General features: G+C 46.1%; 1 protein-coding gene across 3 annotated transcripts in view; it reads left to right on the top strand.

Annotated features, from left to right (window-relative positions):
• Positions 1-27,053, top strand: part of NTRK3 (neurotrophic receptor tyrosine kinase 3) — a 180,642-nt gene that overhangs the window by 35,072 nt on the left and 118,517 nt on the right. For all 3 annotated transcript variants that reach the window (XM_026856300.1, XM_026856299.1, XM_026856301.1), the window contains exons 8-10: positions 1,013-1,036; positions 1,825-1,895; positions 3,722-3,824. In XM_026856300.1, the coding sequence (XP_026712101.1) occupies positions 1,013-1,036; positions 1,825-1,895; positions 3,722-3,824 (198 nt within the window). The remainder of the gene's footprint in view (positions 1-1,012; positions 1,037-1,824; positions 1,896-3,721; positions 3,825-27,053) is intronic.

Here is a 27,053-nt window from a genome sequence, read left to right as displayed (position 1 = left end):
CCCTCTTGCTAGAAAAAGCCAAGGAAAGTTACTCTTCTGCTTGACTTAAAACAAAAATATTTTTTCAGGTTTTTTTCCCCTGGTTTGGAAAGCTATGTTTGTCACCCGGGGGTTGTTTTACGCTTCCCTTCCAAACCTCACCCATACTTCAGTATGAATGTTTCAGCATCCTTCCAGGAGCCCTCTGCCAGCAAAGCTGTGTAAACTCCAGTTAATATCGGGCTCAATTTCTTACATGGGCGAGTGAATTGAAAGCTGACGTTATTCTCATGCTATGTAAACTGAGTGTCACTGAGAGCTTTAGACCTCATCGTCTGGGGCCTTGGCTGCCTTTGGAGCTGAAGGAGCTTTACTGAATAGACTGGCACAGTCAAGAGGCTGACAGCAGGGACTGGTGTGGCTGTCTCAAGCAAGAGGCAGCTCTAGGACAGCCACGGCCTCCATGTCCAGTTCAGATGTTATTCACTTTTATGAGTGGCTCGTGAAGAGGAGGTCAGAGGAAGGTCTCCTCTAAACCCCTGCCCCAGGCTTTGCTCTCCTCCCTGGTGGGAGGTGGTCCTCATCCTTGTAGGAATTTGTCCTTGGGTTAACACTGCCATGCAAGGCAAAATCTATTTCTCACCCCTCTGCCTCCATCCTGCCGAGCCCCATTTGTCTGTCGAGTTTTGCTCGCCTGCTTGAAAGCAGGGTTGTTTAACGACCATTCAAAAGTTTGGGTAGCATGCTGCTAATTGTTCTCCATTTTGGCCTTAGAGTAGCATCCTTCCCCTCCTGTTTCAGCCCAAGTGCACTGCACAGTTATCCCTGTGCTCTTCATCCTGATCTCCAGCATGTCCTGCTAGCACACGTGCTGCAATTTCCAGTTATAGTTGCCCAACGGGACAAAATATGAAAAGTTGGTTTCCTGGGCTCTTCGGGGTGGTGGAGTATGTCTGAGGTGGGCTGGGAATGACACCACTCTCCTTTTACTGTACTGCTAATGGTGTTGCTTCTCTCTTTGTCCTTTCCACAGAGAGTACAGACAACTTTGTCTCAAGTAAGTGTCTCCTTGCCCTTTGCATACTGTGGGTGTTTTGTTTTTGTGGTTCCCCCTCCCCCTCTGTGACTGACATGCTCCTGGAGGAAAAAAATCAGGAAGCCAAAAGCAGGTTGGCAGATTGCACAAGGTCCTGGCTTCCTCATGCATGAACAAGATGGCTGGGGAACTTTTGATCAGCTGGATAATCTTTAGAGCCCAGGAGATGCACATTTCCCTCCAATGACATCCTGAAGAAGGTCCTATAGTGGAAATGATGTTTGGTTGTGGTGTAGTGGAAGGGGTCTTGGCCCAATTATAACATGCTTTCTAGTGTGGGCTGGGATGAGGAGGAGCACTCAACTTCTATAGTGTTTCCTCAGCAGATTCTTTATTTCTTTTGTTTTGTTTTCTCCTCCAAAAACCACCTCAGTAACTGTTTATTTGGATCAACTTCTGCTGGAGTCAGTCTTATGTTTTAACCCTACTTAGCCTGTTAGATTTCTGAGAACTCTAGGAGATGGCTCAGCAGTGGAGGCCACCCCACCCTAAGACACCAGGCACCCAATTGTTTCGCATTTGTAAGTTTGGTTTGACATCAGCATTGTCCTTGTCTGTGTTTTCTCTGCTGATGTCCACAGGAAACTCGGATGGTTGACTCTGATGCCTTCTGAAATAGAAAGTTGCATCCTCTGTTAGGGGTGAACTGGATCTTGTTAGGTCAGACATTGCCATTGGGGATGTGCTGGTGCCTTGGCAGTCCCATGAGAGCCACGCTGAATCTTCTATCTTTGGTGTTTTGGTTTCAGTCGGTGATTATGAAGTGAGTCCCACCCCACCGATCACTGTGACCCACAAACCGGAGGAGGACACTTTTGGGGTGAGTCCTGTCCTTTTCTCTACAGAACTGGTTTGCATGCATTTCTTGTTGTTGATGACTCTATATTTACATTCCTGTGCTGTTTTGAGATGTTTGCAAGGAAAATCTCTTCTTTTATGACTCAAGACAACAATCAAAAGGATTTTGTCACTTGTGTCAGGCAAGTAAAATACTGACTCAAACCATCTGATCCTATTGGGTCTGCAGTGTGAAACCAGAGAGCCCTTTGAAAATAAGGCATCCTATGAAGTTGCTCCTGGCAGGGTCAGAAATCCTCTCTCTAAAAAAGTAGCACCCAGAGAACAAATAAACAGACAATTGTGTGTTTCATACTATTATTGAGCTGTTAAGTTTAGCCCTGTGAGGGACTCAGATTTAGATTGGTTCAATTTTGTCAATGCCAGTTTGCCCTTTCTCCTGCTCTGTAGGGCATGCCAAAAACGAAAAAGGAAAGCAAGCCTACAGTTTATCAGATCTGCCATTGTCTGTCTTCTGCAGAATCTAGGTAGAAGAAGAAAAAAAAAAAAAAAGTGTGTAATTATTGGGGAAAAAAAATTATCATGTTACACAATTGCTTTAATTCTGTGAAAGATTTAACATCTTGAAACCCACCAGGTGTTAACAGAATGAACAAAACTTAATCCACCTTGGTTTCAGTTCTCATCCAACTGAAAATCTCCTAGAACTGAAATGAAAGCTTTGAACAGTGAGACTGGAGTAGTAAGGTGCACTGTTTATTAAATATAAAGCACAGAAAACAAGCTGGAGGATGAAAATAGAGTGTGGTAAAATAAAAAATTTAAAAATACTGTAGCTAATGTATCAAGGTCAGGGAAAAGGGTTGCAAAATGAAATTACTTTTTCTTGGTTAAATGAGGTATTTTCTATTATAGCAGAATACAGTTTTGTAAAAGGAAGTGAAGTCTAAATGCATTGCAAGACCCAGAACAGGAGAACAATTGGACAAATGCCAAAGAAATTGTTGTTTACATCAATGCAATGAAAGTATCTCGAGTAAAGACTTGAAGGAATAAATATTCATAAATATTAAAATAAGCCTGGGATTGTAAACCCTTTAGGGCAAGGAAGGTTTTCTTTTCTCTGCTTGTACACTGATACAGTGGAACTACGGTTCCAATGAAAGACTTTGGACACTGTTGTAGTATAAATGTTTACTACTAAAAATTACAATAAACAGGGAACCATTAGAGGCTTTAGGAAAACCAAATGGGTTTTGGGGAAAAAAAAACCAACCAAAACACAAAACAGAACATTTCTACTTAATTTCTTCTGTGTGGTGTTTTTTTTGTTGTGTTGTGGTTTTTTTTTGTTTGTTTGTTTTTTGTGGTGTGTTATTTTCCCTCATTCTTTGTCCTGAGGGGTGTTTGGATGGAAGCAGAGTTGCTCTTTCTAAAGAATTTTCTACTGCTGCTGTGTGTACCCAGCTCAGGTTAGTGTAGCTTTAGTGTGGTGAGGTCATGGCACAGTGGTGATGTCAGAAATGGAGGCTCATGATGTGGTACAGCGAAGGGAGAGCCCAGGCATTGGAGCAGAAGTCTTCCTTCCCTGCAGATACATGGAGTGAGAGGCTGGGGAGAACTGGTGCCAGAAGAGCATCGCTGATAGGGAGGTACCAGACCTTCTCATCCTGCAAGCAGCCTGTGATGCTTCCAGGCTGTGCCAGAGCCCTTTGCTTTAGCAGATATCCATGGGGCTGCAGCAGATGGTGTGAGCCTATGGAAAGGTTAACCAGGCAAGGAGGTGCTGTGTTTCCAATCTAGACTCCTAAATTCCTCTGTCTTGACTCTAAGGCTTTTTCCTTTCAGGTTTCCATAGCAGTTGGGCTGGCAGCTTTTGCTTGTGTCCTCTTGGTCGTCCTCTTTATTATGATCAACAAGTATGGCCGGCGGTCCAAGTTTGGGATGAAAGGTACGTGCACTTGCTTTCCTCTAGCAGGAGGCACCTTCCAGGATTGTCCGGCTCTTATAGCACACATGGAAAGGTGTTGTGGCTTTGTTCCTACGTTGTCAGTATTGGTCCAAATCTTCTGAAGAGAGTGTTGTCCAGCCCTCTTCTGCTTGTTGAGAGAGTAATGAAGATATACTGGCTGGTGGTTTTCACCTGTATGTGCTTCTGCTGGGCAGAAGTACGTGTGTGTTTTCCTTATCAGTATATAACTGCATCTACAGGTTGCCCAGAAGAGCTTTGAGCCTGCTTCCTCCAGCCATGCATTGAGGGAGCTGTACTCAGCATGTTCTTGGTTGAAACCTTTTTTGTGGACTTGATGACACGTGGATTTCCTCTTGGGTTGCACTGGGTGCAGAGCATAGGGTGTGAAGGGGGAAAAGGATGTGAAATTGGTTTGGGCTCTGTTGGAGAGGTAGGTGCACCCGTTCTGTGTCTGTCTGTGCATGGGGACTGAGATGCTGCTGTAAGTTTGTAAGGTCCCTGCCGGGAAAGCAATTGCTGACCTGGCTTTCAGCAATGTGGAAGGTGTCTTCCTGCTACTTCTCTGCTGGAAGGTGTCCTCCTCTGTGTCGTGAATAACCACTTTAGGGAGCTATTTCAAGTGGCCTTGGTAGTGACTATAAAGCGAGAAGGCATCTGATGTTTGCCAGGCAGAACTGGTCCCTCTGTCCTACCAACACTAGTGCTGCCCTGTGATACAACTAATGCCAGAAGAAAGTAGATGACTCTCTGCCATGTGCTTTTTTGTGACTGCTGGTATATCCAGTTGGGCAGCGTTGGTGGTGCCCAGTCAAGGCTGGAGGAAGAGCCTTCATATGGCAAAGTAGTTCCCAGCATAATTGGTGGCTCACGCATACACTGTTTGAAGCCAGACCATGACAAACATGAGCTTCTGAGGCTCCTGAGTGGCAACATATTTCCTGGCCTTGCTGGGGTATGCGTTGCAGGGCAGGTTGATAGGTTTGGGAACGTTTCTTGTGCTTGCCTAGGGCTTTATTTGCTTTATGAAGACATTTCCTGAGTGGGTCCAGATGAGTTTCTGGCTGGAGCTTCCCCTATCCATCCTATGGAGATAGAAGACAGGACATTTAATTAAATAGCAAATCTTCTACACCAACTTAGCAATATTTAGTCCATATGTCCAATGATAAGAACCATCTGGTAGGGTGTACTGACTGGTGGGTGGAGTAGAGGAATGGAAGACATGGTTCCTGGGATCAATTCCCAGCACTTCTACTGACTCAGTGTCCGTAGGCAATTAACTGTCTTAACCTCTGTCTCTTGCTTTAATTTCCCCATCTGTAAAATTGGGATGATGTTACGTGCCTTATGGAGGGATTTGTCAGAACACTTTGGAAGTGCTTGGGTATTTGCCACTGATGGAGCTTAGAGATACAAATATAAAAAAGGGACAGTAACCTCTGACCGTAGTGGAAGAATCAAAGTGGAGTGAACATTATGTGAGTAACCAGTTTTGGTGAACAGATGTGTGTATGTATTCAGAGGTGTTTGAATAAGTGTGTTAGTGGATTTTCTGTATTCCCAGAAACTGGAGGGGTGCTGCGATGGGCCCTCGTGTGTGTAGTTTTTGGGAGACAAAAATGTTTCACCAGAAAAGCCAGTTTTCCTTCTCATCATACTGTATTTTTTCCAATTCTGCTACGAAACCGCAACGCCGCAAAGTTTCTAGAAGTTTTATTGATGTTGTTTGGAGAGATGGAGTCGACAGAAATTAAATACATCTTTAAAACCAGAGAAATAGCTCTTTAATGAGTCACAAGTATCATAGGCACCGCCATGGGCATACTACTCATACTGCCTAAGCTCTCCTCCTTGTTGGAGGCTGCAGATCCTCCTGCCCTGTGGATAGTCTCCCTAGCACATGGCCTTACCTGCTCTGAGCCTCCTGCTTTTTTCTCCCCAGTGTCTCTTCTGCCTATGCCTTTTTGTTTAGTTATAGCACCATTGTCAACTGCCATGCATGGCTTTGCATCTTTGGCCCGTATCTCCCTTTACATCAGGCTTGCTACCAAACCTCACCACTTTTTCATCCACAACACAAATACAACTCTTCCATTCACTTGCAGTGGCTGGAATATTTGGTGGTACCCTGGCTATGGTCTGCCCTGGTAGCTGGAATTGATTTATTTCTCACCCCCACAAGAAATGTCGCAGTCCTCTCCATGCTTTCCAAAACGCAATTTCTAAGCTCTCCTTCCTTGTCGCTCAGCAGGTCCAAAGCCTTAGGTTGCTTTGCAGTCTCAGCTGAGCTGTTGCAGATGGTTTCAATCTGGCAATACCTTGAAGCTTGTGTTTGTCTTCTGCATCCTGAATGTCTCTTTCCCCGGTGTCTCCTCTTTCACTCCACTAATGGGCTGCTATTCCTTTCCTTCTCCCTGAAGACTTCCTATTCATGGGGTGAAGCTCTTGCCCAAATCATCAAATCACTCTGAGTGGTCCTGAGCTGCCTTTCCAGGGCCTCACATACAGGTTTTTCCTTATTTTAACACTGTTCAGGACAGTGCAGCTGGCAACCACCTCCAAATCTCCTTTAGCCAGAACTTTCCTCTGGGTCCCTCATTATCGGTTAATTTTTGGGCAGGAGCCATCCTGAATGGCACCCAGCATGTTATCATTTACTAAGAAAAAAACCCCAAACCCTGAATTCTTTTTGGGAAAGTGCATCATTCCCTGAATCAGGAGCTGTTCATCGCCAGCTGATATGTTGCCACTTGTTGAAATCCCAGTTTGGCAAGCCTGCAGGAGCAGGTTTTTCCTGTTGTTTTTGTCACAGATGCAGAACATTGTGTGCTCATGTTGGACACGTTACCCAAAGCACCTCGTGAGTCTCTCTGAGCACATCTTTTTCCTTCTGTGTCTCCTAGCATTAAGCAGATGGTTTATCTCCTAGAGAGAGAAAGGTGAACTTGGACTGACAAGGTTGGATGTCATGTTGGGCTGGAAAGTCTCCTTGGACCAGCCTGCTGGGTTGCCCACAAGTCTTAAAAGTGGACTAATAGGCTGTCGAGTGTCCAACATCCCAGCTGCCTTTGCTGAAATGAAAGTCACCGTGTGACAGGGCACATGTACTGGGGGAGGACTACGAGAAGATGATGGTGCGTCAACATTTGTCCTCTTCTGGCTGGTAGCACGCCCTCGGAGCATTGCCTGAGTCCTGCAAGAGCCACTGCTCTGGTTATGACCTGGCTACTGATACAGCCAACAGCCGAAGGGTGGAAAAGCCTGTGCTGCCAAGCACTCCGTCAACGGGCCGGAGCAGTGGCATCAACAAAAGCTCCTTGTGAAGGGGAGTCGTGCTGTGCTCCTGGCTCCTTAGCATCCCTTGGCTGAGCTCACGGAGGCTGGCTCTGTGCCATCCCCCCTTGCCTTTCCCTGCTCCCCCTGGAGAGTGCATTCATGAGCATGGGATGGCGGAGGTCAAATCCCCTTTCTGGCTGCCTGTTGACTTTGGCTCCCATAGCTGGGGGGCGCTGGGGGATGATGGGAGCTGGGGTGGTGGAGGTGGCAGGAAAATGGCAAACAAAGAGCTTTTTTGTGAAACGTGGTGTTACATGGGCAACATGGAGTCAGTGGAGCGGAAACCACTGGGAAAAGTGAATGTAAAACTGAGACATGTCAAAGTTGCAGACATGGGCTGCAACCACTTGCTAAAGGGTGATGCATCCAGAGGTGGAATTGAGATGCTTTTTGAAGTCTTGTATTAGTATGGGAAGAAGAATAGGATCTTACAGATCAAGAAATTGGGAGGAAGGGCCCTTCTAATTACTGCTGTCTCCCAGGGGAGTGGGCTTTACCGGTGGGATAGACCACATGGGAGTAGGGAGCCCAGCACACAGCGCTCGGTCATTGCTTTTTCCACCTCTGGGCTCGGTGTCCTGCGTTCCCTGACTGCCTGCTGAAGGCGGAGGGTTTATACCTCACCTTCTGGGGTTAGGCTTGCCACCACAAGCCTTGCAAGCTTGCGTCTTCTGATCAAAGTTTAATTCCAGCAGATGACAGGAAATGAAATTTCATAATCTAATAAAAAAGCCACAGGCAAGTCCCAGGACTAACAAAAATGAAATTTCATAAAACAGCAATAATGTTACAGAAAAGTCGTGGGACTAACAAAATGTTTGGATGTCACAGTGATGGAGGCCATGTAAATGCTTAGGTGGATGGACTGAAATATATGCTCCCTTTGCTTGTTTTCTGTTACATTTGCAAGTGCCTAAGGATAATGGATGTGTGCTTGTGTGTATTTGTGTGATGTATTCATGGTGCTGCACAACTTTAAAAAAAAAAAACAAACAAATTGAGTTTGCTGAAATACGGGGAGAAAAGATGTTAGACAAAATTCAGAGACAAGAGCACTCGTTTTGCTGAGATGAACTATTTTACAGGCTCTGAGATTAAAAACTACTTGCATTCTCCAAATGAGGTTTTCTTCCTTGGGTGGAGACTGTGCCAGCTAATGGTTCAGACTTGGTTACAGTTGGCAAAGAGTAGATTGCTTTTTAATCTGATTTCTTAAAGAAATAAGGCGTGTGATCGCACAGCCTCTCTGCGCAGATGCAGTGTGTGTGTGTACAGCTCTGCCTTCCTGGTTTTTCCCTTTCTCTGCTGCAGCTTTTGAATCTGCTGGCCAGTTCCACCCAGAGGAGAGGGGGAAAGGACTTAGAGATGCCTTTCCAGGCGTCAAGGAAATAGAAGTGCTAAATAGAGGATGACAACTCAGGTGATGCCCTACTGGTGGAAATGCCTAGAGCCTTTCTGGGCATCGAAGAATCCATATGGAAGCTCAGCCTTGGACAGAAAAACAAAACACAGGGGACCAGGCTTTCACAGGGTCTGCTGTGGTGGGTGGTGTGTACATCTGTACACATGCATATACTTTTTTTTTTTTCTCTGAATAGGCAGAAACAACAAGGAGGTGGGGGAGAAACGACAGAACAGTAAATAAATACTGCCCACGCTTTCTGTGATGTTTGAGGAATCGCATCGCTCTCAGTTCTTTGGGTATTTGTTCTAATAGCCCTGATCAAAGTACTGGCACTGCTGATGTGCATGTGGATGTCAGAAGTACTTGCAGAGCTGTTCCATTGTAATTTAGCATTAGTTAATAGGTGCTTAAGGTAAAGTGGTTGCCTATTTGATTATGATTGGGGGTTATTAACATTTTTTTTCCATAAACAGATGGTAACTGTCCGCTGAGTCGATTGCAGAACAATTCCAGGGTGCTGATTCAAGAGGACCAGCTCCTGCAAAGATATTTCGGGTGCCTGGCTTTTTGATTTTGTTGATTTGTTTTTTTGTTTCTCTCTCTTTTTCTTTTTTTGGCTTCATGCAGTTCAGTTATTGCTGCAGCTTTAAAGGGGGGGAAAAAAGTAATATGCAAGAGCCATGACTTACCTTTCATATGAGGCTTAGTTCTGACCCATGTTGCCTTGGCCAAGTCTGGCTATAATCATGCACTGGTTGTGTGTTTTTTTTTTTTCTCCTGATTATTTGTTGCAGCTGTATAGGCATGAACAAACACTCTGCATCTTGGAGAGCCTACACCTTAAGGGTTAGTTGTTCAGGAGAAATCTGTGATCAGGGCCCTTTCATTTCATTCTCCTGGGAGCCTGCCATGTAGTGGGAGCAGGGAGAAAGAGAGAGGAAAGTAATATCAGCCAGCCTGGCATGGCTACAGGAGGGAAACAGCCATACATGAAAAGCCAGGCTAACCATGGGGGCTCAGTGATGTATGTTGAGCCATACTAACGAACTGGAAATGGAAATCAATTGCTGTTGCTTTCTTTGAGCCTGGGTGTTCGATGCACAGAACCCAGTGGTGCTGAAGGGCTGAGACCCTTGAAATGCACAGCAGAGTGACTGCATGAGGCTGTTGGAAGTTGGGACTTTTCCTTGTTGGTATCCTTCTGTTTGTTTGAAAAGCCCCTTGGTATACTTGCGTGTGATATTACTTGGTTTTATTTGCCTGGGAAGTGGATTGAAAGGGCATGTGGTTTCACTGGGGCTTCTTTCTATAAATGTCTGTTTATACTCTGCTGAAGTGCAAGCTGTGCTATTTATTTATTTATTTAGTGCCTTCAAGGTGATATAGCATAAAGCTCTTCGAACTTGTAAGTGCCTCACCCTCTGCTAAGCCATGCAGTCTGTAACTGGTAAGGTGGCAGCAAGGGAAAGCTGCTACACAGCCCTGTGCTCCTTGGCAAACCTTCAAGAGATCCCACCTCTCCCCTGAGGTGCTGTGACAAGGCACCTGCTTCTGCCTCTACTCTCTGCGAAGGCAGATCTGCTCTCCCACTGGCTCATCATGCTCACACTCCTTGTCCTTTGGTCCCAGGTGGTGTTAGTCCAGTGAAAGCTTTGAGAAGTGGCATGGTGGTGTTGCTTGTTGCTGCCTGGAGGAGCGAGGAGCCACCCTTGGCTGGAGAGATACAGCCAGAGGGACTGGAGAGATACATCAAATGACCCTACAGGAGAAATCATTAGCAGAAGATCAGAATTTATTTAGATCTAGAAATAAAACATTTTCCTACTCCCAGAACTATTAGTAGGTTATTTATAAAGGAAATGTAAAGTGTGCTGACCAGCCATTATCCATTTCAGCTGCTTTTACAAAACCAAGGTGTCTATTTTAGGCACCTACTAAAAGCAGTTGAAAAAAAGGTCAAATCAGTAGTTTTCAGGTGACCCACGAAGCTCTGAGCCTCCTTCACACCACATTCCTGCAGGCTTTTCCTCCCTGGGTGTGACCTCCTTCACTCCCAGGTACACGTGTTTGCTCTGGTCACCACCTGGGTGCTGGGTGTGCCCCTTGCCCCAGAGGAGCCCCATGGCATGGTCGGTGTTCGCCCGGGGCAGTTCTGCATTAGCGGGTGTCTCTGCTGGTTTTCACAAGCAGCTCTCACATTTGCAGTATCAAAAGATGCACAAGTGACCCTCATCTTACCTGTGATTTGTCATGATGTGAATTCCCAGCCGAGGTGGTGGAAAGATGTTGTAATTTTGGGGTTTTTTTTTAATATTTTTTTTAAGCTGTTCATGTTCCAAGCTCAGACTGTTGATTTTTCCATCAGCAAAGCTTTAACAAGTGGCAGCGCTGGGGACCCTGCTGCTTGTGGCACTGTGCTTGCTTCTGCCTTTGTGTACATGGTAGACACAACCTTGAGGAGGGAGAGGGTAGGAATGAGCTATGGCTCCTTCCCTTGCACCACGGGGTTGGGAAGATGTCCTTCATCCACTTGCCATTCAGGAGCAACTGAGTCACCCCAATTCCTCGTCCAACTGCTTACATGGACCTTTTCCAGATCTGTGAAGTTACCCAGGCTCAGTCACCTGAGTAGCCTCCCCCAAGGACCGTGCAGAAGGTGCTAATCCTCAGGGGCCTCCTCTTCGTGGCAGTGATGCTCCTGCCTGCCCTCCTCTTGCCTCCATGGCTCCAACCTGTGTTAGGTGCTGGGTCTGGTGGTATCTGTCATCTGTCTTCATGTGGCTTTGCTTTAGTGAAAGATGCTGGAATGACAGCACAGAGACAGAATAATTCTTTTTACGTCCAGAATTAGGTACAACATAACAGCAGGATAGGCTATTTTTTAAACTAATATAACTGGTCTGATGAAGAGACGTCATCTCCACAAGCCTTGCATCCTGTGCACTCTCTTGTGCCTCTCTGAAGGCAGCCAACAACCAGGCAGCTGAGTGTCAACTTTGATGTGGCTTTAATAAGGTGCAGGGCAGTGTGGGAAGAAGCAAAGGGCTTTAATATTTTAATTGTAGTTTGTCTGTACTGCAGTTGTACCAAAATCCTTTTCAAAGAATAATTGGACTGTTAATGCTGATAAATGGTCCTCTGGGAGGATGTCCCTGGTGAGTTCATCGCCTCTTTCTCCTCGTGATTTGCTGTAGGATTGTCGTTCGTTTATGCGGTGTTTAACCAGGGATGCTGAGATCTGACACTCTGTCCTTAGACCCTGGAGCAGGAGAGCTTCACTCTTGATCAAGGGACAGGTGACTGCAATGTAAATGGCAGGACTGCGAAGGCAAATGGAGAGAAGAAAGAGAATGGTGCTGCTTGGTTTTGAACCTGGGCTGAATGTGCTCGAAGGAATACCTAGAAATTTGGAGGCAGCGGCATAAGGGAATGGATAGGATCTGTCATAGGCTGTTCAGGCTTTGACTGGCAAAAGCACTGAGGAAGCAAATTGTAGAGAGCACTGGAGCATCTGATGATCTGATGGGTTTGTTCCATCTCCAGCTTCTATTTCTTGTGGTGCAATGAGCCTGCCTGTGTCCTGGACAGCCCCAAGAAACTCTGTCATCAGCACCAATGTTTAGCGTCTGTTGATGAAGGTGGGAGCAGTGCAGAACCCTATGTGATGCTCAGGCATCTCATTTCAATCTATAACTATGCTATTAAAAATCAATGGACCAGAAGATAATGCCTGTACACAAAGGCAGCTGGATAATATTTTGTGCACAGGAAGAATAAATCACATTTGGATTCTCATATTTTGTGTCTGAGGGGCAGGGTTATAATCCAATTTCTATCTGGGAGAGTGGGCTTCAGGTGGTGCTGTGGCCCTGGATGATGGAGGACAGAGGATGGGATGCTCTGTCACCCTGAACTTGTCATTCAGGAAAGGGACCCAGGAGATCTCACTGCCTGTGGCCACATAAACTGGCCCCATGTCTCCCTTTGGGCTCTGTGTATGAGGCACTGCCGACATCAGGGTGCATTGAGGGGCACCCACAAAAACTCACTCCAGCCCAGTCATCAGCCTTCACTGTGCTCTACTCCCTGCTCAGGCCATATTGCAGGATCTCCCCTCTGCTCTCAGACTTGTGGTGTGAGAAGAATGTGGAGCTGGTGCTCATGACCATCTCGTGTGTCTCACGGCCTCTTTGCTCCCTGTATCTGTTGGAACCTGCTAGCTGCGGAAAAGTTTTTCTTCATTGTTTTACTTCACCTTAGCCCAGCCTCTTCTAGAAGGGACTGTTTCACATCAGGACCCTTATACCACGGCCCAGCATCCTACACACCCTGGCATTGGGGTGGTTTTGTGGCTCTGCTGATTGTCCCCTGATCTTGCTGAAAGATCTCACTTTGTGACCAGAGAGGGTTTTTTTCCTACAGAAAAGGAAAAAGCCATTTTTGATCAGAGTTCCATTGAGAAGCATGGCCTTTGGCAATGTGCTTTTGGCCCACTCAAGCCAAAGCGGTGCAGCAGCTTCAAAAACTGCAGAGTGAAAAAACATGCGATCATGGCAGAGAAAATGGATGAGTTTTGAATTTTGGATTAAAAACTTTGGCTTACTTCTCATCCCACCTGAACCAGCTGTAAGAGTTGCTGGTGCCAGTGAGCCTGCATCTCCATCTTCTCTCTGTCCCAGGGTGTGCTTTATCCTCCCCAGCAAACAGCAAGTTCTTCCCAGCCTAACACAGTCAAGAGTCAGACAAAAGGCTGTGAATTAGTGTGAGAGGAAAAACACTGTTTTCCTTCACGGTGGTTTTCCTTCATAGTAAGATTCATGTGGCACGGGCTGAGATGCCAGTGCCGTGGTAGCTCTCGGGCAGGCAGCATGCCGGCGAGGTTCCCCAGTGCTGGTGGCACCGGACTCCTGAGCAACACCGGCCGCTCCCGCAGAAGCCTGCGGTGCTGAGACAGCTGCTGCCACTGGGGCAGGGGAGAACGGGCCCTTTTGTTGCTGACAAGATGATTTCATCTTGATGCTCTAAAAGCTCTTGTGACATCCGCAATTTTCCAGATGGATAACGAAAACCTGTGAGCAGGGGCGTCTTGGCGGCTTTCGAAGCGCTTGCCTGTGGAGCTGTGTCCATTGGTTTCATATCTGCTGACAGGGCTGAATAATCATTACGCTAAGTGGAGCCGGCACTCGGGGAGGCAGGTAGAGCCACTGCTGTCCTTGGGCTGAGACACATTTCTCACTATGCAGTACAGAGAGGCGGATCGGAGCTGCGGGTCCCCATCCTGATGGGCTGATTTCTGCCTCTTCTCCTCCCAGGCTGTGGGGCTCTGTGGGTGCTGCTGGCCGACTCTGCTCGCTTCTTGCTCAGGAGCCCCTCGACACCCTTTCGTGGTACCCAGTAATGGTCCTGGCTATGGCCTAGAGGCTGTGGTGCTTCCACTGAGCTCCAGCTTCAGTCCTGCTTTGGGAAGAGGAAAACAGAGCCAGAATTTCCCATAATCAGCAGGTGCACGGTCTGTGTAAATAAGCAAAGAATGTCTTCATCCTAAGTGCTTGTAGCAGCGATGTGCTCTTTTTCTGATTGATGTTGGGGGTAATAATTAGCATGGTCTTACTTACTAAGCTATGATATATTTTTTTATGATGGAGAGATGTCTGATATTATAAAAAGGAAAGATGACCCTCATAATTTTGAGGTAACGGTGGTCTAAGTATCAATATTTATTCTTCCTGATTTCTTAGTTGATTTCTCTGACTTTTTTTCATTTGGCTTTTGGGTAAATTCCCGTGCTTGTCCCTGTGCACGCAGCAGTGGGATGCTGCAGCAGGGCTGAGTAGCTGGTGAGGGGCTCTGGCACAGCCAGGCAGGGCAGGTGTCCCTTCCACTGGTGGGGTGTAACACTGGAGGACCAGCTGCTGAGAACTGTAAGGAGGACGTGTGGCGTATAGGGTCCCCATGCTGCTATGCGCTGGTCACCAGAGGTGCTCTGGGGCCAGAACCAGGGGCAGGGCAGTTTGCTGCAGGAGAACTGCTTGATCTGTACTTTAGTTAATTCATTACATGCTTCTTACAGCCCATCCCCTGGCTTCAGCGTTGTGGTTGTCCCTGGGGTCGTTGCAGCTGGGTTTTCCTGTAGTGGTAAGCAAGGGCATGGATGTGAACCCTCTTCATCCCAGCACAGTCCTTCTAGTGTTGTCATCGTATTTTTTTTTTGTTGCCCTTTTGCCCTTTGCTGAATTTTTTTGGCATGTGCGGGAGGCTTCTGGCCCCATAACCTGGCAGGGTTGGGGGTTACCCCAGGTTTGGTCCCCTGGTGCTTGATGGAGACATCTCCCCCCTGTGCAGAGCATGGTCCTGCTGTGCTGCTTCCTTGCAGGCTCATTACCTGTCTGCAGCCTGCTGTCACCACCAGCCCATCTGGACATCAACTGGTTTCCAGGTTTCTGCCTCCCAGTAAATCGTTGATTTAGCTCCAAAACTTGTTTTTCTTTAATGTTTTTGAAGTTTGCATCTTGGTTTTCTTACTTCTGCCCGTGTGTGACTTTGTATGTTTGGTGTCACTTGAGTTACGAGAAAGTCGTGGAACCAGTGAGAAGGAACCAGCCCTGCTCAGTCCTTGAGCCACCGTATCAATGGTGGCTTTCAAAATTGTTACAGTCCTGCCCTGCCCTTAAACAGACACCTATCAACAGCTTAGCTAATTCTGGGGGCTTCTTTCATTTCCAAATAACTAATAAAGATGTTAAATAAACCCAGCCTTAACACCAGTCTCCCTGGTGAGCCTCTCTGGCTTAAAGCTTTGCCATATTTGTGCCACCCAGACCAGCACTGTCAGGGAAGAGCCACGTAAATCAAATTTACTGTTATTATTAATACTGTTGTATGACAACGCTCATATCCAAGCCAGTTTGAATTAATTTTTCAAGGAAGTTTTTTTTTTTCTGAGACGCTATCAAATATTTTACTAGGCCCCAATATATTACAGTCTTCATTGACTAATTTTGTAATTCAATCAGGAGAAAATAAGGCATTGAAGGTAGTTCAGCGTGATTTGTTTTTATAGACCAACTGTTTCATCCTCTCAATTCCACTATCATTTAGGCTCTTAAATATTTTTTTTTCTTAACATTTCCTTGAATTTTTACTATAAATTTAAAGTTAAGCTTATGAATTTCTTCTGCACATCAGCCAGGATAACAAATACAAGTTGTGTACATGTACGTGCAAATAAAGGGAAGTATCTTCACAGATTTACAGTACATGTGACTTCTTGACAAGTTTCTCATCCTGAAGTTAAATTGGTCGCAGCATCTGGTAATAGCACTTCATGCCTTTTGGGCTGTTGAGTGCTTTTGCTCACCACCCTGCTATAGGCTGCTGCGGGTCTGTCCCTTGGCACATGGGACCCAGAGAGGAAATATTGCTGAATTTTCCAGTAAGACCTTAATTAGCTGTTTTGGCCATTATTTTCTCTGTGTTTTGGTGGGGTTTTTTTTGTGTTTGTTTTTTTTTTAATGTTTATTTCAAGAGTATTAATTCTTATATCTCCTGTTTACTCTCGATCTCCCTTGATCTAAAGTGTTATGATAGAAATTGAAATTAGATACAGCCTGATTTCACTCCTGGGTGTCTTCAGAAATCCTCTTCTGCTGTGGGGCAGCTGGATTTTAGATTTTTCTCCCCGTTTTTATATTGTTATTTAGTTCTTAATAACAAAACATACGGTTATCCCTATGTTTCCCTTTTATTATGCTACTAGTGTATTTAGGAGTGATTTGGGCATATTCTCTCTGCTTAAAGATTTCAAGTAATGCTTCTTGGCTGGTACTGTCTATTAACATGATATCAGAGTTAATGGAATGTCAGCATGTGCCAAAACCCCTCATCAGCAAAGCACATGTATTCCACCCTGGCATATTAAAACTGAAGTTGTAAGGGTAAAGCAGGGCACTTTCGTGTCTTTTGATATGTATAGGTAAAGGCATTGATTTATGTTCTGCTGAAATTGCTGTGATCAGGTCACACCAAAAAAAGTCACTTAAGCGCATCCCAAAAGAGAAGCTAAAGTCTGTATTGGGTTTAGGGATGCTTCAGCAAAGGGCATCTCACTTGGGTTTGCTCCTGCCAGAGGTTTGCCAGGGTTTCAGCTGGTGGCTTTGGGACCAGTCACAGGTGCAGGGTTTTTGTTAATCTGCCAAAAAGGAATGAGGTTCTGCTTTTCTGTTAAAAGAGGAGAGGTGCTATTAAATTTTGTTGATTCAGCCTTTTACTAACACGTGCTACTGGGCCTTTGAATGTCTGCCAGATGCTTCTCTGGTGGTTTTTTATATTTTATTATTTGGATGAGACAAAAACTGGCATTTTTTTTTTTACCTCTACTAGACAGTTTGCAGAAAGCTGTGTAAGCTTTCTTATTGCAAAAGGTACCTTTGTTCAAATTCCTGGTTGCTCTGCTGACCGTGGTGCAGCAACCTGCTTTGATATCAGCCTTTCGAAACCCTCCTGGATGCAGGCAGGGAGGCAACGTGTTGCCTGCAACTGTGTCTTGAGGATAAATCCTGATTTTCAACCAGTGGTAAAAATCTATGTTTTTCCCTGGATACGGCTTTACCCTTAGATTTTATGTGGTTCTCAAAGACATCAGGCTTTTGTGCAAATTCATGATAGCTTACAGGACCCTTAACATCCCCTATTTTTAGTGGAAAACCTTCAGTCTTGAACCCAGCATTTGAGAGCTTTTCACAGGAGCCATTTCCAAGTATTTTACTTTCAGATGTCAGTGAGAAGCTGGCACTTACATACAAAGCCCTGAATGCTTCAGGACCTCCAGGCTCTCTTCTATGACACACATGTTTTCTGAAAACTTTATGGCCCTTGCACCATCACTATCTACAGCGTGTTTGGGACAGCATGGCGCTTTATGACATGCAAAGGTGCTGTGAAGTTTACAGTTGGAAGATGAGAAGAAGTGAGGATATGGAAGGATGAGGGAGAGACCGTACAGCAACCCAGGCAGCCTGATGCTTCATGTCACCCTTACCAAGGGGTGGAAGTGGGGAAGGAGGAAACAAGTGTGTGTGTGCGTGTGTGCAGGCATCGCGGGGGAATAAAGGTAGGGAGATGCTTTATGAAGTTGTTAGTAGCTGGCGGTAAGTGCCTATTTATCTGCACTGAGCTGCAGAGCCCAGGAACGGCTGGAGGGAGATTTGCTGTCAGGCAGGCTCTTTAAGGATAAATAATCTTGGCTGGAATTTGCGCTAATGATTTCCTAAGTGTTCTGGCATGTCATGAGTGGTAGAGAAGGAGGGAAGGCAGTGCTGGCGTCTTTTTTTGGGGTGTGAATGGGAAGGCAGGAGGAGGCTGGAGGGAGGAGGGAGAAGCAAGCGTTTCCCATTTTGGTTAGCGGTGTGGGAGATGGAAAGCTGGTGGTTGAATCTTGATTTCTTTTATTAGTTTAGTAAGCACAGTAGCTATGGGAGATACGTGACCCATAGATATGGCTCCACTGAACATGATGCAATCCCTGAGACTTTCTACTGAATGATGTTGCCTTGATAAAGAGGTAGTTGATACAGAATCCAGCACGGCTCTGTCAGTTTAAATTATTGAGAAAGTACATACAACTGGCGTGACCAGTTAGCAATAAAACCAAAGCAAAAATACACAAACCCATCTCTCCAGAGCCAAAGGTCATCCTATGCTAGTGCAGAGTGGGGGGAACCACGTGGCAGCCTGCAGTTATTAACCTCATGCCTCTTATCATGCTCAGATCAGGTACAACAAAATTATCTTAGCACCTTCCCGAATTACTATGGGACTGAAGATTTGAGTTTAAACTCATCAGTCCAGAGCCTGGGAGTAGGTGTGCACACTCCTGCATGTGTTCTGAGTGAGCAGGTGCCTGTGTTCATACCTTGTGCTACAGGTGTTGAAGCAGAGGGGGTCAAATACATCGCGGAGCCAAAGAAAGTCTTCAGGATATCAGGACATAATCTCCTAGAAGTCATAAGCTGAGGGGAATTTTTCTAGTAAATGTTGGCTCCTAGAGGATAAAGAAATGAGCAGCCCTCATCTGTTTGAGGTAGTTTATCCCCTTTTCTGGGGGCATATCTCAAATGCAGAGATCAGGCTTTTGCTGTGGTTGTGCTTTTCCTTCTGCTGCAGACGTGGGAAATGTGGGCTGGGGGGTGGGGAGGTGCTGTGTGTTCACTTCTGGAGGAGTGAGGACCCGGTGATGTACCTCTGCTCCAGAATTTGGCAACTGTGACAGCAGCTCCAAGCTTCACCATCTCAGTGGTACGTTTTGGGGACGGGGAGGGGTGTGGGCTGCCTCCTTTTACCAGATCAGCTGAGCTTTACTGAAAAAGCAGCTGGTGGATAATTTCATTAGTGGCTACCTGTTGAGGAGGACATGTGTGTCAGCATTTTTCTAAGCATAGGAGTTTAAAAAGTAGCAAAGGGAATTAACAGACAAATCCTACTGAAATTCCTCTAACATCTTTCACCAATCCTGGGTTTAATGTTTAACGAGTGCTGAGGTATGTATGATGGGAGCAGGGGATGGTACTTAATAAAGTGTTTCATAAGCTAGAGGAAAAAGGGCTTTGCTCGCAGTAATTCCGAGCGGGTAAGTTTGGTTGTGATGAAGAGGGCAGAGATGGGCTTGGGGACTGACATGGGCTCCCTGCTGTGACTGGCAGCTGAAGGAGCCATCCAGGGTGTGAAAGGGTTAAGGGCCATTCAAGCAGAAATTACCCTTGTAGACTATTAAAATACCAAGGCTGGACTTTAATTTATCCTCTCCTAACAAGTCTTCCTTGGACAGTTTGATGTTGGAGTAGCTTTCTCAGGGGCTTAATGAGACTAATCACTGCAGAGTCCCTCCACAGCAGTCTGGGAGGGCTGGGTTCCTCATTAGGCAGATGCAGAAGCATTTGGAGCTGTGTCTCTCACCACTGACTGCAGAGTGAGCCTTGGGGACATCCATCAAACTTGGTTAAAGGCTGGGAGATCCAAAGATGAAAGCATGCTTAGGGTAAAGACATCCTGAAATGCTGTCCTGAGCATCTTCCTTGAAGAGCGGGAGCGGTGTTGACCAACCTTGTGGCCTTTCTGTGGCACATACTGGTTTGGGGAGAAGTCTAAGCATGTGTTCAGTGTCTTTTGAGATGCATGTTCCTGGCAGATCTCTCTGGCATCTGCTGATGAGAAGTGCTTCCCGGCTCTTTCACCGTGCTCTTTATTGGAGATGGTTATTATTAAACTTCGTTGTTATTGTGTCAGCTAGAAGAGATGATGTGTGAACAAGGTTACAGTATTGGAGCCTTCTGCAGGCAGCAGAAGTTAAAAAGGGGAGATTAGAGATGTTTTCAGAAGGTGAATAGACAGTGGCATTGAACTTCAGGAAGATTTGTAGAGGTTAGGAAAGTTTTGGGAGAATAGAGGGGGATGGCATCCAACATAGGGGGGATTTAGGGTTTGGACTGGAGAGTTGGAGCCAGATTTACAAGAGGTTTTGCTCGCTGTGACCCCGAGGGCCCTACTCCCTAAACAAGTCTCCAAAAGACAAACCTCTTGGAGAAGCTAGCAGAGGGCTTGTGCAGACCAGTGTTGCTGGTCATGGGGCAGAGTGGCCGTGGTGGCCCTTGCCTGTGCTATCCTCCATCCTCTCTCTGGGGAGCTTGCCTTGCTGGCTGCTTTGACCTCCTTTGCTCGGGGAATTAGCAAGTACCCTTTAGCACAAGCACTGAGCTGCTTCCCCGGCACCGGTGAGGCTTGCGGGGTGCTTTGTTGGCAGCTGAGTTACGTGCCACTTGGATATTTTTCTCCCGACAAGAGCAGCACTTACGGATTTTCTGCTTACCACTCTGCGTGCTCCGGTTGTTCCCCGAGCCCGAGTTAGTTATGGCAGCTTTCAGCACACCCTGCGTAGATCATCGCACTGGCGGACACGTGTATTTCATGCAGGAAAAGCATTTTTTTTTATATTTTTATTTTTTTTTCCTGGAGAATGAGTGAATTAAGCCATGTGTTTACTACCATTTGAGAAAAGTGGTCCCAGGCTGGGCCACAAGATACACAACTGTTGTTTAAAATTAAGAGAGCAAACATCAACATAGAAACTAAGAGAGGGAGAAGGAGTCTGGGTAATGGGATTACATTACTTCCACACTAATACGACCTTGGAGATGGTCGTCAGCTCTGCAGGGATTTGGGGAGTAATGCATTTGATAGCATCATCTGAGAGGGTGTGTCTTTATCTGCGCGTATTTATATCCAAGCTTACATATTTGTGTCTATGTGCACAGTGTTTATTCTTTCAGTTTATCCTGGTGTGTTTTATCTATTCATCTCCAGCTCTGTGTGACTCAGGGATGTGTTGCAGGCAATGCTGTGGGATCCTCCTACAGTGGGTTCAGATGCTGTGCAAGGAGTTAATGCCTTCTCCTTTGAACTGCCACCTGAAAAGCCTGAATCAAAAGCACTGCACCCCTAAAAGTCAGAGCACAGTGGCACACCCCCCCCCAGGGACTAGATCTTCACTCCTTAGTCTCTGTTGGAGCCAGGAGGGGAGGGAGATTTCAAAGGAAGGAGCTGCTGTCTGCTAATGTGCCCTCCTTGTGGCATTATTAACATGGAGAAGAGCAGCAGCATCTCTTTTATCTCAGCTCTCGGGGTACCACACCGAGACACATCAATTGCTGAGGTACCCAAGACCCTGGCTCTGAGTGGACAGATTTCCAGATCAGAACTAGCATTTTGGATACCTGTGGGTGGTCACAGTGCTGTGGTACTGGGCAAGCTATAAATTAAAATCAATTTTTCATAATCGGCAATCACAGTAGAAGTGGGTTGTAATTAAATGGGTCCAGCAGTTTGGAGACAGGCAGCGCAGGGTAGGGTGGGAAAGGAGTAGGGTTTTCTCTTCAGAAGCATCCATGGGGAGCTGCTTCTCTGGGTCAGGATACCCAGAAATGTGTCTGTCTCAGGAGAAGCTCACCAGTCCCTCTAGACTCTGCAGAGCTTAGCTTTGTTTTAGGCAACAGCAGTAGGTTTTTGCCTTTTCCCCTTTTTCTTGAGGTCACTTTTTTTTTTTTTCCTAGAAAATGTGTGAAAATAACCCTTATATATCAAAAAGAAAATGAGACGAGTTAATGGTTTAGGAGGAGGGACAGCCTTGCGTGATTTGGGAGCTTTTTGTGCAAGGGTGGCACTTGCTCAAGGAGAGAAGGCAGCTCTTCCCAGTCTTCCTTGGAAATAAAACTGGTGTGAAGGGAATGGGATGACAATGAACGCTTTAAGAGGTTACGTGGCTATTGAAGCTGTGCGGTGTATGCGGTTTCTTTTGATGCTTCTGTAGCTACTTTATGGGGCCTTCTGCTGATGGAGAACATTGCTCGAGACTGGCCCGCTATCCCCACCCAGCCTCCTTGCTGCAGCTGGTTTCTCTCAAGTCATTCATCACCTCTGCACACCACAGCTCCCCTGACCAGCTTTCAGCTCCACAGGTCATTTCTTGTGAAATGCACCTTTTTTTCCTTTTATTTTGACACAGTTTGGATGGGAGATGGTTGTGTATCTAATAAGATGTTTTATGCCGATAGTCTATTTCAGTGCATGCTTCCTTCATGTCCCCAGTCCTCTGGCAATGACACCACCTGCACCAGGCACGTCATTTTGTCTGTGCTTGGTTCAGCGAGATGAACCTTGGTCTGTCTGCTGTTTCCTTAATCACTGTGGCATGTACCTGGGCTGCTGATGCTGGAGGAAGACACAGTTCTTTTGTGGAATAATTAACCCTGCCCGAATTGAGCTGGCTTGGGTTTGAGCTATCATCTCTCAGAAGGTAGCAGTGCCAATAAGCACCTTTTAGTGATTGTGGAGTAACCACATGGAGGGATGGGCTCTGCTGGGGATGTTTTCTGAAGGAAGGGCTTTGAAGGAGCGGTTTTGGGGCTGCTGGATAACCCTTTGCACCCTGGGCTTGACTCCGAACCCGCTGCACCTCCCTGGAGGAAGGTTGTAGGCAGCACATAGAGAGTAATCTTTGCTTGCGGTCTATAAAACACACAATAGAAGCTGCTCTCCACATCCAGGCAATTAAAATGTCTAGTCTGTACATAAAAAGAGTCTAATAATAATAATAATGGTGAAGTTAATGAGATTTCAGATGTCTTTGCAAACTGGCCTAGGTTTTGTGAGTTCAAAGATGTGTCATGTTGCAGCCCCTGTGAACTGGGGAGTTTTCTTCCTCCAAGTGCTTCAGGCTGTAATGAAGGTTGAGCATCCCCAATCAGGCAGCCTGTGCAGGGTGTTTCATCCCAAGGGAAATAAGCATCAGTCAAAAAGCAGTCCAGAAGGAACAAGAGCAAATTTGCAAAACATTCTGCCTGATGCCTTTTATAGGGAATTCAGAGAAGAGCACCTAAAATGATTGAGGTTCTGTAGGGAATGTATTGTAAGAAAAGATTAAGAAAAGCTAAATATATAAAATGCAGCTAGACCAGAATGAAGAGGAAGTGATCCCCAGTGGTGCATATTTAGAAGAGTTGAACAATGGAGAACTAAAAAGGCTATTTAGGATGGTGGAAGGAGAACATGGGGTGTATAGAATCAATTAAACAATCAAAAACCTGTAGGCTGCATACCTAGACCTCTTTTCCAAAGAAAAGAGGTAAGAGGAGCAGGGAGGAGTCTGAAAGGGATGCCTCAGCCTTTGGAAACTTTTGAGCTGAGCTGAGGGGTGCAGATGATGAGTGGTTCTTGGGTGATGTCCTCACCGAGGTCCCTGTGTGGTGGGATGGGGGTACGGAAACTTCCTGGCCTTGCTGGGCTTCTGCTTTCCCCTTCGAAAGTGTGGAGGGGTGGCTAGGCATCCTCTGCACCCCAGACCGCCTTCTCCTTTCCCTCTGCCGTGCCGGTGCATGAAATAGCAACCTGGAAGGCGTGATAGGGACGACTGGCTGCAGTCTCTCTGCCTTGGCTGATTAATTAACTCTTCAGATTAATTTCCTTTCTGATTACCGCTTGATTAATTCCTCCTAACTCTATGAGACCTCCTCACCACTTAATCCTCTTTATAAGCCCTCAGAGTGCGATGCTTGAAGTAAACATCAGGCAAAAAAAAAAAAGCAAACACTCTGAGATGCAAACACAACACCACTGCTGGTGGGACCCCCTCCTCAGCCAGGACCCGGCACCTGTGGGGCTGCCCCATGGCACCCTGCCACAAGGGCTCCTCCACTCTGCCCTCTCCTCCTTGTGCCAAGCCCCGCTTTTCCCATCGGTTCTCCAGCATGTCTGTAGCAAATCGCACAATTTCACTTGTTGAGCCTGATAATTAGTGGCAACATCCCAGTGATTTGCAAAGGGGCCGGGAGGAGTGAGCTGTATTCAGCTCTGTTCAGCAGCATGAGAGCAGGTTATTTTTTCTTATCACTTTGTTTTTAAAGGGAGTGTCTGAAATCAAGATGATGGGGTCAGAGTCAGCAGGGTGATCCACCTGAGCTGTGTCTTGAGCCTGGACAAAATCTGCCTGTAAAAGGCAGCAATCCTGATCCAGCTGTTTTTTTTTTGTTTTTTTTTTCTTTGTCCTGGGCATCCATTCCCAAAGGCCTCTAGATGTCTTAATAAAATATAAGTAAAAATATAACTTATGAGAAGAAAAGAAATGCAGCCAAATGAATCCCCAAGCAGGAAGGAAAGCTTTCTCTCTATCTTCCCTATGGTCAATAACCCAATGCTTACCCCTGGGAAACGTAACATTTAAAGAGCAACAACACTTTCTTGGCCATTGTTTTTGAGGAATGTTTTGTGGTTGGAAACAAAGCTGTAGTATGCACCAGCTAAGTCCTAATGAATTTGTTTTTCTCATGACCTCAGCTGAAATGGACACAGCAAGAATATTTTGCACCCAAAAGCCAAGCTTGCTTTTTGTTTCATGACTGTACAGCGTGTGTCATCCATAAACGTGACCTAAGCTAATGCATTTGGCTGAGTTTGAACTACCAAGTGGAATAAAATGAGAAAGATGCTGTGTGGATAAAGACACAAGCAATGATTTATTTCTCTGCTGACGGACAGCATGAGCAGCTCTTGGAGGTTTTTGGAGCTGATTATGTTGCCAGCCTGCAACCTCTGCTGTGATAGCCTTGTGCAGTCCTGCCCTGCGCTCCCCTGGTGTAATGCTATGGTGATGGTCTTTGAATTGGTCTTTGGAACCAAATTACTCTGATAAAGGAGATTGAGCTGCACACAGAGAATATGCTGTTCTCGTATACACAGCATTAAGTGCAAGCCTTCAAGATTACCAAGGTACAGCGCACAGACTGGAGCAAGCTGTAGCCAGTAATCTTGGACATAAAGTCACTTGGGCTCAAGCTTGTTTTCCTCTGTGTCACCTCCTCTAAAAATTACTCATTTTGGCAGTGCAAGCTCTGTTCTAGGTGGCGTATGACAAATTACAGCCATGCTCTGCTGCATTAGCTTGGACATGTCTAAGTCCACAAACCAGCCTGGTGTTCTCTTTTGTCTAGTATCCCAGCTCCTGAATTGCAGGAACAGATTAATGGCCCATTTTGGCTATTTCTGAACTTGTGCAATGATATTCCTGCCCTACCAGCATGGGGTGAGGAAGGGATCGAGTCCTCCTGGTAACCCACATCCGTGGGAGTCAGCAGCACAGGAGCTGCGCATGGTTAAAGTTTCTGCCCAGGGAAGTCCTATATCCAAATAAATGTAGGTGGTGGGGAATCAGGGGACCTGTGCTGTGCCTCTGGCTCTGCAGGAGGCACCTACAGCCCCTGCAAAGCTCCCTGGTTCCTCAGCACTGGAGGTGCTACCATGGCATGGGCAGTGATCTGACATCTGAGATCTGTATGAAACCTCCTTTTAGGTGTCAGCAGGGCAGGGTCCTGTGTGTGTGACTTTTGTAGGTTGATCACAACTTTATGAAAAAAACCCCACCTTTATTTGTCTTTTAATTTCTACTATTAAAGCTTTTACTGCTAACCTATCTTTAATTCGTACAAGGAATTTCATACAGGGAATGGGAGAGAGTAAATTGGAATCTGATCTCCTTTGCTCCGACACCCCTGACCTTGCATTGTCTTTAGGGCTATATTTCCTTGATCCCCAAAAAGTCGATATTAAAGTAAGACAGCAGGGGAAACAGAAAACAAGATTTATTTTTTTGTAGTGGTGAAGGGAGTGTGCCTACCAGCAACAGTAACAGCGTTGCATCAAGAAGTTTTGCACCATGTCTGTGGATGAGAGATGCTCCTGATTGCACGAAGAGGGAGGACTGTTTTCAACTGACGCCTGTGATGTCCGCTGTGTGTTGGACTGTGAGGGGAGATATCTGTGAGGCAGCTGTACGGATACAGGATTCTAGGTTGTACCTGTGGACATGCCACTGTTGAAAATGTGGGGAGCCTCTTCCGAACTCATTTGGCACCCTGGCATCACCCCAACAGATGTGATGGGCCACATGCTGAGTCCAGAGTGGGTTGTTGAGCCCTTTGGAGGTGCAGCACCTCAGTCATGGTCAGAGCCTTGCAGAACAGGGCCAGTTCCCCCAGGCTGTCAGGGAACTGATGCTCTCTCCATCTGTCATTCCTGGAGGGTGACGAGTAGCTCTGGGGTCACATCTTTGGCCTCATCACGTAGCTCATTCCAGGCTTGGCATGTGCGTGGAGTTACGGCACGGGGAGCTTAGTTGGGTTTTGGGCTGCTTTAGAGGGAGTCTGCCCTAAATCATGGCAAGTGTGAAGCCTGGAGGAGGGCAACAAATGGTGGGAAGTTTCCCAGGAGTTTGTCTGGGCTGAGAGTGTCATGTGGATCAGAGGAAATTAACTTCTGAAAAGGAAAAACTTGGGATATTCTGACTATATCCTGAAAAATCTAGCCAGAAGCACCCAGAATAGGGGTTGGTGAAGCAGTGCTGGCATGCTTTTTTGGTTTCCTACGCAGCTTGGAAATCAGAGTTAAGAGAGAGAAATGAAAGGCAGATTTGCAAGGAAGGTGGTAAGTCTGGGAGGGAGGGGGGAAATAACAGACCGAAAAGGGTGGATGGATTTCTAGCTCATGCAGAGGATCCAAATATGCACATAAATTATTTTGGAGGGATGAAACTGTAGTTTTAAAAAGACGTTGCTGTCAAAATCCCCAGAAAAGGTGCTTCAGTGCCCAAGGAAATTTAGCATTTTGTAAGGTGACCAGAGGGTGCATACACAATCCTTTCAGTACCGCATTGTACCAGAGCCTCACTCATCCCCTTCCCTCCAGCCCTCGCCCTCAAGCAACTCAACTCTGTAAAGATGACTTAGCGCATAAAGGATGTGGTAGGATTGGATCCTAATCAGATCATTACTGCAGCAGTGAAGGAATATAATTTTCCATCCATGAGCCACCACCTCTTTCAGCATCTTCCTTATTTATTTCTAAAATATATATATATATGGAAAACTGCA

Source organism: Athene cunicularia (genome assembly GCF_003259725.1).
Source record: "Athene cunicularia isolate RWA chromosome 10 unlocalized genomic scaffold, athCun1 chr10_part1, whole genome shotgun sequence".
Classification (NCBI taxonomy): domain Eukaryota; kingdom Metazoa; phylum Chordata; class Aves; order Strigiformes; family Strigidae; genus Athene; species Athene cunicularia.
Note: the sequence above shows the minus strand (reverse complement) of the source record. Positions and strands in the feature narration are given on the sequence as shown.